The 17,409-nt window shown below is 41.0% G+C and overlaps 1 protein-coding gene across 1 annotated transcript in view; it reads right to left on the bottom strand.

Moving 5' to 3' along the window:
* Positions 1-17,409, bottom strand: part of NEK10 (NIMA related kinase 10) — a 232,301-nt gene that overhangs the window by 164,626 nt on the left and 50,266 nt on the right. The window contains exons 12-19 of the mRNA XM_034993514.1: positions 14,870-15,094; positions 10,457-10,596; positions 8,771-8,832; positions 6,486-6,563; positions 4,580-4,644; positions 3,119-3,221; positions 2,896-3,024; positions 2,225-2,362 (exon numbers count right to left, since the gene is read on the bottom strand). Of these exons, the coding sequence (XP_034849405.1) occupies positions 2,225-2,362; positions 2,896-3,024; positions 3,119-3,221; positions 4,580-4,644; positions 6,486-6,563; positions 8,771-8,832; positions 10,457-10,596; positions 14,870-15,094 (940 nt within the window). The remainder of the gene's footprint in view (positions 1-2,224; positions 2,363-2,895; positions 3,025-3,118; positions 3,222-4,579; positions 4,645-6,485; positions 6,564-8,770; positions 8,833-10,456; positions 10,597-14,869; positions 15,095-17,409) is intronic.

Genomic DNA, 17,409 nt, shown 5'->3' with positions numbered 1-17,409 from the left:
ACTCTTCATATCCAATCAAGTTCCTCATCAACCCATCTTTGACAGCTAATGAAGTCCTTCCGAGTAATTTTCCATCTAGGCACCCCCTCACCCAGCCTCTTGGTTGTAAATCACTAGCTATTGCTGTTGTCTTCAGAGTTGAGTTCAAGCTCTCTCCCCTGTTGTAATTCCTATTGCAGTAGTCTTGAATGAAGTTTTCCTTGCCATGTGTAAGAAGTATTCAGTTCTTTGGCCTAAATTTACCTCAGGATATTACACAGAAATTCTACTTTTTCAAAACTTTCCTTTCCTATAAGAATACTAAAATTTTTATAGTTGCTTATTTATAATTTAAGTTTCTAGGCAAATTGAAATTTATTCTATCTCAGAATAGTTGACATTACATTTATAAATGGCTTGCATCTCTTTCTGGTCTCTTTTCTTGCCTTTTTGAAGGGGAGTCTGATAACTGTCCACCAAAAACCTCCCTTCCCATTCCTCCATTGCAGTTGAGTTCGGGTGGAACATGGCTTCCCAGGCAGAGATGACATCTCTCAGCCTGCCTTGCAGCCCTGAGAGGGACTGTCACTAAGTTCTCACCAAGCGACTGTAAGGGGAAACACGTGTGCTCCTGTGTCTGAGTCCTAAACACTGGGAACACCCCCCCACCATGCTCTACCTTTTTCACCTTGGATGTGAACGTGCCTGTGGCAGTTTCAACCAAGCGGATGCAGACAATGGCCTAGAGGTAGCAGAGCAGTAAGGGAGAAAGAACCCACATTCGCAAATGATTGCATGGAACAGAGACCACCACCAGCTTGGTCCACTCACTCTAGGATTGTCACATGAAAGAGAAATAGCTCACTGCATTGTCAAGCCTCTTGTTTAGGCCAATGGATATGGAGCTTCTTTCTTACTGCAGCTTAGTCTCATTCTTAACAAACTCACTCTCCTTTCCTAGTTCCATTTCTGCCACTTGTGTCTGCCATCACCTCCTCCTTTTAGGCCTCTAAATGTTATTATCCTTTCCTGTGGTTCAGTCCCCTCTTAAGAGTGCAACTGTACAATTCTGAGTTTTCTCTAAGTCCAAACACATGCCTCTTATACGTCCCCACCCTGATACTTTCTTCTCTTAGGAAACGTGCTAAAACAAGGTCTACCTCATCAACTATCAAGTGGCCAGCAGATTTTAAACAATACAGGACCAGGTAAGCAACAGAACCATATTCTAAGCCTAGCTCACTGGCCAGGACTATATCCAGATCAGGGTTCAAATGAAGATACTCGATCAGCTTGCAGCAAAAGCCATGCTCTAGCCTTGTGCTACAGTGAAACAGCATACTGCTGAGTATCAGAGTATCCTACACGGGAGTGGACACTAACTTCTTCTTCAAGTCCACTCTATTACTATATATGAAAGTCAACTATAAAATAAGCTATTAATGATAGTACGTACTGCAATTTATGAATTGGGCTAGAACTATATATTTTGATGAATAAAGATCATCATATTTATTTGGTGATCTTTATGTCCCAGCACAGATGCTATGCAAATTTAACTCATGGAGAATAAAGAGCAGGGAAGCTGGTCACTCTCCACAGGAGTTACAAATGAACAGTACCCATAATGAATGTATAAATAAGGAAAGCTGAAAAAGAAACCCATGTATTCTTGGATTACAAAATCCAATCTCACTTCTCTTCTGACATGTTTATTCTTTCTCCCCAAACAAACCTTCATAATGATAGTTAACTGAGTTGTTACATTATGTCTGAATATTCCACTCATTCCAATAAATAATAACCCATCTTGAAAATCTACTTTTAGATTTAATAAGCTGTATTTGAGGAATGTTAACAGCTTGGTTCCACTTGACAAAAGTCAGGGAACTCTTAGTCATATGCTTATGCGTGTAACTAAGTAACCAAATATTCTACAACATAATGAGAAGGAAATGGATACGCTTGCAATGAAAAAAGAAGGGTGTTTCCATATATGTGGCACTCTGCTGTAAACCCAAACATTCTGCACCCCAAGCGCTGATATAAACTCCAGGAAGTCTTTCTATGGTTCAATGTCAAGCCTTCAGAAAAATATCTAACCAAAATATTATCACCTCAATATCAATTATTATAAACAGAACCAGTTCTTAAACAGCATGGACAAGAATAGCACAAGAACTCTACTTTCTTTTAATGACACTTAGTTAAGGAACATATCTTCATAAACAAGAAAAACGTTTACCTGTTCTTTAATTATGGTTAATTCAGAAACAATATTCTTTACACTGCTGTCTCGATCTTTTTTATCCTTTCCAAATGCTGGGTTGTGTAAATTGACCTCTTTCATTGCTAAAAGATTTTGACCACTACGCTTTCTAACCTAAAATAAAAACAAAAAATAAGATAATAATAATAAATAATAATGATGGGGTGGGGGTAGAAAGAAGGGAAAAAAAAGAGATCGATTAATAAGTCACATGATTAAAACAAGTAATCTAAATAATCTACAAAAGTAACAGAATTTTTAAAATTTTTGTCTGTATGTACACTAAGCTCAGCTCAAAAAACTGCTATCTCCTGGGTCAGTCTGCACTCTTTGGTAGGATTTTCCTGGGTAAATATAGAAAACTCTGGTATGAATTTGGAGAAAGTCTCATGCACTGGGACAAGCCTCTTTGACTATTTTTTTGTGAGACATTAACAACGGCTTTTGTCTTCAAAGATTAGTGACAAATTTCTAGAGCTGAGATAAGATAACATCAGGACAGCTATTTGATGGGCAAAAACAATCATTCTAATTTGTACCTATTTCTCAATAACGAGGGCTCTAACCCAGTTGCGTGGGTGTGTGCAAGTGGGACATCTGGTTTGCTTCGGAATATCAGAAATATTTTTCTCCAAGGGCAAAGTCACCTTGTAGACACAGCCAAAAGCTCCACTTCCAAGATGATCCAAAATCGCATAGTTGCCTATGTATTTCGAAGGAGCTTTATTCTGATTAATGCTTTCAAGATTTTCAGCAATTTGCTTCAGTTCATCCTCCTAAACAAAAAAATAAAAAGGAAATGGGCACTATGATAATTTCCATTCCTGACCACATACCAGCCTACCCAAATATTTAAAACTCAGGGCTTACCACTAACAAATTCAACTTTGATACCAATTCTTCATAAGCACTGATATCACGAACATAATGTCCTATATCGATGAAGATCTCAAACAAGTCGGTGGGGAAAAGTCTACAGGGAAAACATACACAGACACTTCATGTAGGGCTTGGTAACTGTTGCTCATTCCTTCCCTTTGGGATCTAGCTCACTCACAGATTAATTACATTAAATAAACTCAACTTCCTTAGGTTATCAACAAAGTGGGGGCAAATAGTACTCACCAGCTTATCTCACAAAAATGAACTAGAACTACAGGTTTTAAGGGATAATGAAAAGCAACCAGAGAGGAAAGTTTTTAGAGATGTGGTGTACAACATGGTGCTTATAGTTGACAATACTGTGCTGTACACTTAAACATTTATTAAGAGGGCAGACCTCATGTTATGACACAGATTATACAAAGACCTTATTTGTAAGATATTTGGAGGTACAGGCATTAAGCATTTTGGAAAGGAATGTTTATGGGGTGTTTATGGAGTGATGAACACTTTCAAACACGCCATTTGATTCCGTCCTCATATTAACCCTAGGAGGTAAATACTAACCCCATTTTTAAATGTTTTATGAAAATAAAATAAAAATACAGGTAAATAAAAAAATGAAGAGATTTATGCATCATTTGCAGGGTACTGGTTTCAAGGGCTTAGTAAAATCATTAAGCCCATAAAAATGGATGGTTTAGGGCCTTGAAATAAAAGGTTATAATAACTTTACTTCCTTTTCTTCCCTCAAATTCAAACATCATTTGTAAATAAAGTAGCAACATAAAATGCTCCAATGCTTCAGAACAAAACACATTATATTAACTCAAGTTCTTATTTCTATTCCACCTTATATCAATAGAATTCTAGTAAGAACTTGGGCCTATGATTTTGACCAGCCTGGCCAACCCAGGGGCATGCAGACCACACACGTAGGTAACTAGTGTTTGCTTCCCAAGGGGCTGATTTTTCTGTCACACTCACCAGCACAGCCTCCTGACCTAAGAACACCTAGCCTCCTCCCCATCAGATGAGCTCCTGCCCTATGAAGGATACCCTGAAAATACTTCTTTTTCCACTGATACAGAGGAAATGACTAGACCAACTTTGGAATTTCTGAATGCGTAAGAACAAGCACATATTTTTATGTCATCCATTTAAAATGTTAACGTCCAAAAAAATGAAAACTAAAACCCATAGCAGTCACAGTAATTAAGAATTGTATTGATAGAGTGATTTATTCCCTTTCTTCATCATTTAGTTCACTTTCAGTGTTAAGATATCACCAGGGTAAGTCAGTCTTATTATCTGTGGATTCTAAGAAATCTGAAAATACATGCTTTGCATACTGATGCATTCTTCTCTTACTGTTTGCATCTAAATCAGGTATGTGAAAACAGTTCAATGTCATGATCACTGGTCACTTAAATTTCTCTAAGCTCATACCTTTTAAAGAGTGGTCTGTTTCTTTCCATACTGAAGAGAAACCTCAAGGCTCTGAACGCATAACACTGGAAAATAAAAGGGTGCGTGATTCTCAAAGGTAGCTCAGCAAATTAAAACACTGCAAGGATAAAATTATCATGAACTAAACATTAAAGTGACTTTACTGTGAGTGGCTGACCTCCATGGGAGCCAAAGGTTATGACTAAAGACAAAAACCATCATCAATACCTGGGGTAGGTCTCATATTTTAAAAAAGCATTTACGTTGTAGAATGCTAGGAGGTTAGCCTCGTTCCACTCAGTACTTGTCATTAATTCCTTTCTAGAAAGTACAAAATGAACACAGAGACCAGAAATAAAATTCCTACTCTGAGAAAACCACATGTCCAGAGATTTTCAGGAGCTCAAGGTTTATTTTGTTTCTAGCTTGCTATGTATGCCTCAATATTTATATGGCTTCTATGAGAAAATAAACACTCGAAATGATAACATATAAAAATAGCCACAGGCACACTGGACTCAGACTTGACAAATTGGTCTCTTGAGTAAAGAGTCTTAAGCGTTTCCCAAATAGAACAATCTACAGTAGAACTACACCCGAGAACACTCAGAAAGAGGCCTGTGAGACTTTACCAAAGAAAAATAAACATCTAAATGTCTGTGACTTTGCAGTGCCAAGAAAAAAAACAGAGAGCCCCCAGCCTGCAGTCGGTCATGTACACAGGCCACCACGGGGGTGATTGGGGTCTGCTGAACTGGGATCTGGAATCATTCCATAAAATTAGTGGTCTGAATACCGAAGGGTCCCAAATAAAATTGCCCAGGGAAGCAGGCAGATGACACAACGACATGACGGAGCTTGGTGGAGGGTGGTGGAGGCAGTGAGAAAGGGCAGGATGCAAACGTCCCTCAAAAATCATTTCAATGTGAATTTTTAGAAACCCTCTACTAGCTTAACAAAATGCATCTGCAAGGTGGGTTTGACTTCTGTTGTCCAGCATCACATCATGCCTCTGTGGTGCACCAAAGAAATTAAGTCCCGCACCTGTACGTTGTCATGGGTAGCTCTCTAAAACCTCTGCCTGCCAGCCCACGGATACCACCAAAACTTCTCTGCTCATTTTCTCTCTCATTCGGGGTGACAGCCCTTCGATTGGATTGGAGGTAAACATGGTTTCTTACTTCCTCTCTAAATGACTTGGGAGAAAAGAATGAGCTGCAAGTCCTGCAAAGGCTTACTTTCAATCTGATTTTATCTTTCCAGTATCTTCAGGGACACTGGCCCCCTGATGCCCACTCTTTAAAATAGCACGCAGGAGCCTGCAATAATGAGCACCCCTCTTGCCTGCAAGGCCTCATCTCCCTCCCCCGTCCACACACCCCAGCCCCGCTGGGCGGCGGAAGCACACTCTAAGCTGCCTGGCTCTCGCACTTCGCACATGGTGTTCCCTCTGTGCGGAATGCTCTTCCACCCTGTGGCAGATGCCATGGCTGCCCCACTCACACCCCTTTAGCGACTTGGCGAGTCTCTTCTCGTCCACCAAGATCCATTTTACAGGCTTTCCTTTGTAAAGATGAAATGTTACCAACTGTGGTCCATGCTTAAAGATAGAATATAATTTTCCTCTTACAGTTTTCTGATACATAAGCATTGTTTTGGAAAAAAAAATAGAACTTAAGATAAGCAAAGAAATACATAAATAAAATCACCTGACCCCCCCCCTCCGCCCAGAGAAACCACTGTTAAGCCCTTTATTTTGTTTTGACAGCATTTGTTTTCATGCCAGCCTCCCGCACCTGATATTTTTCCTCCCAGTCAGTACGGAGACTGGGAGGGAATTTATATTCTCAAAGTTTCCCCAGATTTCAGTAACTCGATACAGAAGAACAATGGACATGCTTATTACCTGTAATAGATTCGTTTTTGCTGCATTCTTTTGTTTGTTTGGTAAAATTAATTTTGCTATTGTATATACACCATTTTCCTGGAAGAATAAAGAGCACATGTTATCTGTGACCACTGCCAATGCCAGAGAGACACACAAACACAATGAAGCAACTACACAATCTGAAAAATTAGTATTTGAAAAGAAATGTTCGTAGAATTTTAGAACTCTGTGTAAGTAGACAGGAGAATAGTAAATATATCAATGTAATACTAAAGACTACAACCACACTCTTAAAATTTCAACTGATGATAAATAATAAAGCATATCAATTTAAAGTCATTTAAATACTTTAAAAAGGAGTAGGGGATAAAAAAGGACTGAGTAGGGCGCCTGGGTGGCTCAGTTGGTTAAGCGACTGCCTTCAGCTCAGGTCATGATCCCAGGGTCCTGGGATCGAGTCCCGCATCGGGCTCCCTGCTCTGCGGGGAGCCTGCTTCTCCCTCTCCCACTCCCCCTGCTTGTGTACCCTCTCTCGCTGTGTCTCTCTCTGTCAAATAAATAAATAAAATCTTTAAAAAAAAAAAAAAGGACTGAGTAAAGGGATCCAAATATCTTTGTACTTTGCATTTTAAATGTCTAACTATGAAATATAATCTCTCCCTTTACAGTTTGGTAATTAAACAATACACATAGATAAATTATTGTAGAAAAGAACATAGAAAAAATAAAAGAAACAAGAGTAATAATAGATTTAGAAAATGAAAGTTATGCATGGAAGTCCAGAAAGTTATCCTTCTAGACTTACTCTGATACTCTAATATATACACAGCAGAATGAACAAAAAGTGCTAACTTACTGCTACTTTTCTATTACCAAATATTTGATTTACTGAACTCTACTATACATGGGCTTTTATAACTGTGAACAGCTTTACCTGCCTTTCTGCATTTAGTCTTTATAGCTATTCTGTGAATTAGTCTATAATTTCCCTGCTTTATATATGACAAAACAAAATCTTAGAGAGACTAAGTCATTTTTCCAATGGCCGAACCACCAGGAAATGATAGTAGGAAATGAACCTCAACCTGGCCAAGTCCAGATGCCCTGCTCTGCCACTACCCCCTGATTTGCTGAGCTTCCCCTCGGGCCTGTAATCATTGGTGATCTGATCTCTTATGACATTTTATGTATTTATGTATTTTGAAGTTGAAGTTGGATATATTGTATGCTACTTCCATATATTGCTGTATATGTAGTGGATTGATTAATGAATTATGCTTTGTGAAAATGGTTTCTTGGCAATAAATATGTTGCTGGTGTGTGTTTCAGTCATCTCTAGCTGAATAACCTGATATACTCTTTTTTTTAATTTTTTTTAAAAATATTTTTTTAAGATTTTTATTTATTTATTTCACAGGGAGACACAGTGAGAGAGGGACCACAAGCAGGGGGAGTGGGAGAGGGAGAAGCAGGCTTCCCACCGAGCAGGGAGCCCCATGCGGGGCTCCATCCCAGGACCCTGGGATCATGACCTGAGCCGAAGGCCGACACTTAATGATTGAGCCACCCTGGCGCCCCTAACCTGATATACTCTTAATTCAAATGACTACTATCCTCAACCCATGGTATACTATATGTCCAGAATTAAAGCTATTCAAAATAGCTTTTTTAAAAAAAAAAAGAGATAAAATGAAAAAGAGTACACATGATATAGGGAAGAGACACCAGAGGTTAACCACAGGGCTGGTCCTTCTAAGCCAAGTGAGGTAAAGGAAGGACAAGACTATAAAATGGAATTCTAGGGACACCTAGCTGGCTCAGCCGGAAGAGCATGTGACTCCTGATCTCGGGGTTTTGAGTTTGAGCCCCATGTTGGGTGTAGAGATTACTTAAAAATAAAATGTTAAAAAAGCTTAAAAAATTAGGGACACCTGGGTAGCTCAGTTGGTTAAGCGTCTGCCTTTGGCTCAGGTCATGATCCCAGAGTCCTGGGATCGAGCTCCACATCGGGCTCCCTGCTCAGCAGGAAGCCTGCTTCTCCCTCTCCCACTCCCCTGCTTGTGTTCCCTCTCTCTCTCTGTCAAATAAATAAATAAAATCTTAATTTTAAAAAAGGTAAAAAAATTAAAAAATAAAAGAGACTATAAAATGGAATTCTAGAACTTAAATAAGATATATTAAAATATCTTAAAATCACATCATGGGATCCCAAAAGCTGTGTTCTGGGCTACACAGTTCGCCTGAGGTGGGGTCCGTGAGTGCTGACGTGGTCTGCAGCCGAGCCCGGAGAGCAGCGTTCTCACCTGGACCACCTGGTGGGCGTTGGTGTCGTTGAGCACCAGCTCGGTGAGGGCGGCACAGCAGGCTGTAAAGAAAACCACCAGATGATCGTGTCTGTCATCACTGACCGCGCTCTACACTGCTCCGTCAATACTCGGGCTCCGCAGGGAATTCTGTGACAGAGCCACTCCTCCAAACACAGTACCTTTCCCTGCGACACAGCTCTGGGGGGAGGGAAACTGACTCGCAGTGGTGTCTAACGCTGCTCTTCACGTAATTCATGTGCGTCTACACCCCTCCGCAGCCTTTTGTTGAGCACTTACTGTGTACCGGGAAGCAGCTTCATTATAATCCCCAGGGCCCAACAGGTGCCTGGCACTTGGCAGGTGCTCAGTAAATACATCTACAATGGTTGGATACATGAGTACTTTAAATATATGATCCCAAGTATCGGGGCGCTTGGGTGGCTCAGTCGTTAAGCGTCTGCCTTCGGCTCAGGTTATGATCCCAGGGTCCTGGGATTGAGCCCTGCATCGGGCTCCTGCTTGGAAGGAAGCCTGCTTCTCCCTCTCCCATTCGCCCTGTTTGAGTTCCCTCTCTCGCTGTCTCTCTCTCTCTGTGCCAAATAAATAAATAAAATCTTTTTTAAAAAATTAAACAAAAAAACACAAAGTATCCCTTGTAATCAGAGGATGTACCATGACTACCAGTTTTACTGATGAGAAAACTGAGGTTCACAGAGACCGACAGACTAGGCCATAGAACTTAGTAAGTGGAAGAGGCCAGAAGTCCAACTGCAGTCTGCTAGCTGTTAAATCCCACACCCTGAGCACCACCCTTCCTGCCTCCTCATGGTTACCGTGGCAGCTTCTGGTGACGTTCTGTACAGAGCTGCTTCTTGTCCAACCAGAAATGTGCTGGATTCTACAGCACAGAGCACCTATAAAGGGTACTACCTTTTTATGGGGCCCTTGCGCTGGCCCTGCACTGTGCTTCAGGCATTACATATATCCTCATATACTCCTGCCTGCCTGCCTTCCTGCGGGCCGCCCCCAGTGCCTCTCTGCCCCCCTCCTGTGTCTGTGGCAGGGCGCCCACCTTGGTCAGCAGCACCAAAGCCCCCACTCGTCCCAAAGGCCAGGTGCCCTTTTGTGAACCTTGTTCAGGGTTGTGCCAAACTGCCAAAAACGTGGGCATACATCCCTGCTCCTGCTTTTGTGTGGCAAGAGAGGCTCTGTCCTCTCTTTAGGTGCTCACATGGAGTAAGGAAGGTGCTCCCTTGTTCCCAGGGGAATGGATGTCTGCATTGTAGAATCTCTCTGAAGGAGGGTGCCCTGAGATCTAGAAAACATAGGAACCATGATTCTGGCCACAAAGCAAGCTGAATTCTCTAATCCAGCTTTTCCAGTAATGAAGCTACTATTCTGCTCTCTTTATGCCTGACTTCTATGCTGATTTCTCAATGTGTTCAGAATGTGAAAGGGAGAGAAAAGTCTGTGGTATCACTAACCTGCAGGCCCAACACAAGTCCCGGGAGGTTTCAGACACTTACATGGATTTAACTTCACAGTTTTTAAACTTACAAATTGTGCCTACTTCACATTATCATACATAACAGAGAATAACAAATTATTATCATCATCACAGAACATAATAAAACCTATGCTAAACAGTATCAAATAGCAAAACATAATAATATGATATAATACCTGCTTGAAGAGAAAAAATATTTTCTTGTATTTCCCGAGGGCTTAAATCTTCTGACAAATGAAGCTGCTGGATTCTGCCTGCTGCATTTGCACTAGACAGGCTGCCAATGGAAGAACGATCGGAAACAAAATTTCTGTCTCTGAAAAAGAAAAGTGAATGCACAATTTATCACTTTTCCCTCATGGTCAGTGCTTTCTGGGTCCTGTTTAAGAAATGTTTGCCTCCCCCAGGCCATGAAGTTTTCTCCTATGTTATCTTTATTGTTTCACCTTCCAATCCACCTACAGTGGATTTCTATGTGTGGTGTGAGGCAGGGGTCCCTTCTTTCCTTCCTTTTTTTCTTCCTTCCTTCCTTCCTTCCTCCCTCCCTTCCTTCCTTTCCCCTCTCCCTCCCTCCCTCCCTTCCTTCCTGCCTTCCTGCCTTCCTTCCCTCCTGCTTCTTTCTCTGGTTACTGAACTAAATCCAGCACTAGTTATTGAAAACTCTCATTTCCCCACAGCTCCACATGCCCACCTTTGTTTTTTTGTTTTGTTTTAAGATTTTATTTTTAAGTAATCTCTACACCCAACGTGGGGGGCTAGAAATCCAAGATCAAGAGTTGCATGCTCTACTGACTGAGCCAGCCAGGAGCGCCCCCTGCTCCTCCCCCACCTCTGTTTTTGAACTCTATTCTGCTGCTATCAATTCACCTGACTATATGTCAGTCTTCCTCATGCTGAGTTTTCTTTTTCCAAGCAATTCTAGTCTTTCCTTATTTTGGTAAAGATCTCTTCTTTTATATTTTTGAATTTTTTAAAAAAGATTTTATTGATTTGTTTGAGAGAGAGGGCACACAAGTCAGGGGCGGGGAGGAGCTGAGGGAGAGGGAGAAACAGACTCCCCACTGAGTGGGGAGCCAGATTTGGGGCTCAATGCAGGGCTCGATCCCAGGACCCTGAGATCATGACCTGAGCTGAAGGCAGACGCTTAACTGACTGAGCCCCCTATGCAACCCTATCTTTGAATTTTTTTATCCTTTTGCTTTATTCTCTCACTAGGATATCAGTTATCACAGGTTGAAAACTCATCTTCTGCAAGCCATATCCTTCACTTTCTAATGGTTCTCATTCCTTTGTCTTTTTCCTCCACATTATGTGCAATTTTTTCAAGTGTGCCCTTCCTTGTATTAATTCCAGTTTCTGTCTGGTACTCTGATGAATGTCTCAGTTCTGTGGATTATTCAGTCCTTGCCTTTCTTCCTAGCTCTGTAATCTCTACCTTCCCCTTTTTGTAGTCCTAGCATCTTTTCTTTAATCTCAGGTCATAAATGTCATGTTCTATTTAATATCTTTGATAAAATAAAGCACTTGTTTTCTGTTTACTCAAGGTAGCATCTTCCACAATAGCTTCTTCATGTCTTTTATCTGTTTTGTTCCTTTTTGTTTAATGCAGCTACTATATTTTTTTCATTTCTTTATTTTTTATGGCAACAGCTCTATCTTGATTTCTTTGTGCCTAAATATTACATAGATGGAGTCTCCTTGGCTTCCTTCCCATGTCATCTGGGCCCACTAGTGCCCTTCCTTCAGTTAGCTTTGGGAAGGTAATGGAGCTAGGTCTAGGGATAGTCACAACTGGTGATCTTATCTGTCAACCAAATTATGTTAAACTCAAATTTTAGAAATCACTCCCCCTACTCGAGTCTATAGGCCTTCAGGAACTGTTCTGGAGCTTATGATTGTAGGTGAATGGGCACGAACAGATTTCCTGGAAACTGCCTTGACAATAATCCCTGGTCCTACTCATGCCAGCAGACAGCCTGGCAACCTCCACCCCTTGTACCAGCTCCAGGCAGCCCTGGGGTAGGCACAAGCTCTGGAGAGATATTGTTTACCCAGCTGGGGTAATAAATTCTCCCAGAGCGCTGAGACATATTTAACATAGAATCAGTGTTGACATATATCATTTTCCCAGGAAAGAGTTTTCTAACATTGCACCAGAGAAATGGACGGGCCAACTGACTCTTTAGATGTGAAAGAACTCATTTCTCTCAAGGATGGTTACATCTTGAACAAAAGAGGAAAACTGGTGCCTTGTATTAAACTTAATCCTACGTGGTAAAACAGTAGGTTTTATCTCTGAAGGACTGCTTAAGCATCACAGAATTTAATGTTATCATCAAGAAAATAACTGTTCTCCAAAAGGGCAACCCATAGCTGTTGGAATAGGTGTATCAACCACTGCCATCAGCATCACCATCAGCATCCTAAAAAAGCAAGCAAAAAAAAAATAAAAACAAAAACAAAAAACTTCTGCTAAATATTCAAGGAGCTAGCTTATTATGCCACAGTACTAATGAAAGATTTATAGTTTATACTTTAAAGTATTTGAGATTTTTATGTGATACTCACAAAAGCAAGTAGGGGCATCCAGGTGGCTTAGTCACATAAGCGTCTACCTTCAGCTCAGGTCATGATCTCAGGGTCCTGGGATAGAGCCCGGAGTCAAGTTCCCTGCCCAGCAGGGACTCTGCTTCTCCCTCTGTCCCTCCCCTTGCTCTCTCTCTCTCTCTCTCAAATAAATAAAAACAAAAATCTTAAAAAAAGCAAGTAGATTATCAATAGCTTATATTTTTTCCTTTGTTTTGGTGACAGAAATAATTAATACAGCTATTGTCCATATCACTATAGTCTGTTCTTATGCTTTGAAACATACCCTCATAGAAGTCGATAACATACAGTTCCATAATATACCTAGAGGTATAACAAGCACAAAGTCTGAATAACACTGATTTGATAATATCTGGTCATATTAAGAATGATAAGTCACTCTGTTTTTATTAGAGAGAGCTTTATTTAGGTACTGTACATTACAAGGGTGATTCCTTTCAGGCAGACATATTCCTTTTCTTTTTTTTTTTTTTTTTAAGATTTTATTTATTTATTTGACAGAGAGAGCAAGAGAGCACAAGCAGGGGGAACAGTAGAGGGAGAGGGAGAAGCAGGCTCCCTGCCAAGCAGGGAGCCTCATGTGGGGCTCGATCCCAGGACCCTGGGATCATGACCTGAGCTGAAGGCATACGCTTAACCATCTGAGCCACCCAGGCACCCCAGACATATTCCTTTTCAACTTTGATTCAGTACCTATAGGGCTGAATTATCCTTTATAATAATTTTAGGTACTAGAACTTTCCCATTGATGGTACCAAAAGATGTCATTATCCATGGCTTCAATATATCTAATACATACTTACTGCAACATACTTCAAGAAAGTTTCAATTTGAAACTATTTTAATAACCATTCCTTCTCCATACTCAAGGCTTTGAATGTCACTAGAATTCTTTTTTTATTATTATTATGTTATGTTAATCATCATACATTACATTATTAGTTTTTGATGTAGTGTTCCATGATTCATTGTTTGCGTATAACACCCAGTGCTCCATGCAGAACATGCCCTCTTTAATACCCATCACCAGGCTAACCCATCCCCCCACCCCCTCCCCTCTAGAACTCTCAGTTTGTTTCTCAAAGTCCATAGTCTCTCATGGTTCATCTCCCCCTCCAATATCCCCCCTTCATTCTTCCCCTCCTGCTATCTTCTTCTTCTTCTTTTTTTTTTTTAACATATAATGTATTATTTGTTTCAGAGGTACAGGTCTGTGATTCAACAGTCTTACACAATTCACAGCGCTCACCATAGCACATACCCTCCCCAATGTCTATCACCCAGCCACCCCATCCCTCCCACCCCCCACCATTCCAGCAACCCTCAGTTTGTCTCTTGAGATTAAGAATTCCTCATATCTACTTTTAAAAGAGAGATGATAACATGTTAACCCACCTTAAGAGCACTGCAATGAAGATTTAGAGAGGAAAGAAGAGCAACTGGACCAGGGTCAGTAACATGACAATCGTTTGATCAACAATATTTTCTCCCATTTTAACTAAGGATTATATATCTGTTCTTTAATTGCAGGTTTTGCTTTCTCTTTGTAGATGAGTGCCATATATGCAAATGCAGACATTTTAGCAAAATAGTAAAATTACAAGTAAAATTATTATACTTGTTGGGATTACAATACGCATAGAGTGTTGTCAAGAAAAAGGTGGTAATATAAATGTTTTCTTATGGTTGTTGGATCTCATTCAATCTACATTTGCAGACTGATGGCCTTCTCTATTCCCGGCACTATCATGGAGGCCGGTGATGCAAAGATAAATATTTCAGGGCTCCCAAGAAACTTAAAAGATGAATGCCCCTGATAATGATTTCAAGTATGTTTGTGACAAGTATAAATGATTCTCCATAACACAAAGGACCAAAGAGCAGGAGGAAGCAAGCTGATCATGTACCAAATCTGCCATTGTATGGCAGAATCCCCAACCTTCAGTGACTAAGGCAGTCGGCCACAGCCCCCTCTGACTCACCCTCGTAAAATATGAAGAAGCTGCTTGATGCCTCCCCAAATGCGAATTTCCACACTGGTCTCAGGGTCCTCACAAACCTGAACCAGAATCCAGACAACACTCCAGAGCAGCTTCAGGTGGTCAGAGTGGAGCAGACTAAGGAGGACGGGTATCCCTTCATAGAGCTTCACCTGCTCTTTCACTTGGGGTTCGGCACAAAGTAGGCGCAGTAACTCCGCAGTTAATCTGGAAGGGGATGGGAGGGTGGTGAGGATGAGAATCACAGCGTAGTGAGTTACTGACTCTGCATTTGGACTAGAGCTATCATCACTGTGGCGCTCTAACATTTTCTAAGTCACAGGTCAACATATGTTTTCTGTAAAGGGTTGGATCACAGCACAGTGTTTTAGGCTTTGCTAGCCATACAGCTTTGGTCAGAACTACCCAACCCAGCCAACATATGTAAAAGCAGCCATAGATAACACATAAAAAACAAATGGGCATGGCTATGTTCCAATAAATCTTTATTTACAAAAACAGGCAGGGAGCCAAATTTAGACTGTGGGTCATAGTTTGCTGACCACCGTTCTAAGTCATAGCCTCCTTGTAAGCCCACTGGTCTGGCTAAAAACCTACTAGCCAGCGAATAGATATCAGGTACATACAATGGGACCTGCACTGTGCTCAAAACAAAAGAAATAAAAGCTCTATCATAGTCTTCAGAAACTCACTATGTGGTTACAAAAACAGGACATTAAAACAAAATGCCAAAACCACTACAATGCAAGGAGATTAAATGCAATGTTCCCAGTGACTATCTGGTGTGTAAAATAAAGATAATGATAGCATAGGACACATAGGGTTCAGCAGAGCTCTGAAACATGATGATGATGGCATTGCATAGAACCATCCATAACCCTCCAGTCTCATATTCTAAACACTCTCCCTGGACAATGTCATCCATTCCCGTGACTTCAAATACCCCCTCTAACCCAGTCCTGTGAGCTCAGCCCAGGCATCACTCTCAGCCTCCAGAAGTTCTAGCCACACAGCAGTTCCACAGGTACTCATCCCACTGTGTCTCAACTCAAAGTCATTATTCTCCTCCCCAAACTGGCTCTTCCCTCTTATATCTCCAGTGTTGACTCATGATATCACAGTCTTTTCAATTTTCCAAGCCAGAAGACGGAATCATCCAAGACACTTCCTTCTCCTTTCCCAATCCACTGCTGCCTTTTTCCTAGGCAACGGCTGAGATTAATTCTCTTGCAAATCATGTAGCTGCCTAACCCCACTGCTCCTCCCATTCTTGTAATCTTTGATTGTGCTCAAGACATAAGCTTCTCCGTCACCTGCCTCTCCAATCTTCTCATGCCCACACTGCTCCACAGTTCCTTTCCCCTGAGCCAATTTTCCACAGCATCAATCCCTCCCAAACTTTTGTGTTCTGACATTCAGAACATCTGTTCTTTGGCAAATAGTGTTCTGCATCTCCTTAAACTTTCCACACCAAACATCCCCTTCCTTGTTTCTAAATGGATCTCATTGTGTGGCTATATTCCCCACGCCACACACCCCACATACTGCTATCAGAGTAATCTCCCCACAAAATAAATCTGATCATGCTTAAAATCTTTCTGTAAGTCCCCATAATGTGCATGGATAAAAAACACACTCTTACTCGGCACAAAGAGCCCACTGTGACCTGGCTAAAAGCATCTTGTTGCCTCCTCTATAAAATATGGAAATTGATGGGTTACTGTGCAGATCAAATGAATTAACACACAAAAGTGCTTAAAGCAGGGTCTAGCATATAGAGAAAGCCAGACCAAAATTTGCTATATTTTTAACTTATCGTTAACTGTCTAATCTAGTTTTCTGTTCCAGCTGTGCCCAATCACGCAGTTCCTCTAATACAGACAAATTCATGCCTCCAAACAGCACATTCTGTTTCCACTTGTTCTCCCCCTTTGCCTAGATAACTCCCTTTTCCTTCAGGAAACTTGGTGTGGCCCCTGGCTGTGACTGGGAGCTTCTGCTCTATGTTTCCAGAGTGTCCTGTGCATCCGTTAACCACACCACTTACAGTGCTATGGTGAAACCACTGACCTGCATGCCTGTCCCCTCTCCTACACTACACACTCTATCTCATTCATCTCTGGTGTTCTAACACCTGTGCGGAGGTTGTTTTCCTAGAAACGAGTTCAGGTACACAGGTCTATAAGTATAGTTTGTAAAAGAGGATAAAATTGACTTTGAAGAAAGACTCACGGGGATTTACTATGGTTAAGTGTCTGGGTTTCATTACTTGATATTTCTCCCATCCAAGTACTAACCAGGCCCGACCCTGCTTAGCTTCCGAGATCAGACGAGATCGGGCGCGTTCAGGGTGGTATGGCCGTAGACTCATTACTTGATATTTCTGTTATCTGTTTTACCTCTTCAGAAAATCAGGACTTACTTAACTAAATATCAAATGATGTAGGTTGCAACTCTATTTAAAAACAACCTAATAACTAACTGAATACAGTAATTCTTTAGAGCAATATGTAGTTCAATTG

This window comes from Mirounga leonina, unplaced genomic scaffold, assembly GCF_011800145.1.
Source record: "Mirounga leonina isolate KUSES-001 unplaced genomic scaffold, KU_Mleo_1.0 Mir_115, whole genome shotgun sequence".
Taxonomy (NCBI): domain Eukaryota; kingdom Metazoa; phylum Chordata; class Mammalia; order Carnivora; family Phocidae; genus Mirounga; species Mirounga leonina.
This window is presented reverse-complemented; position numbering and strand designations above follow the sequence as displayed.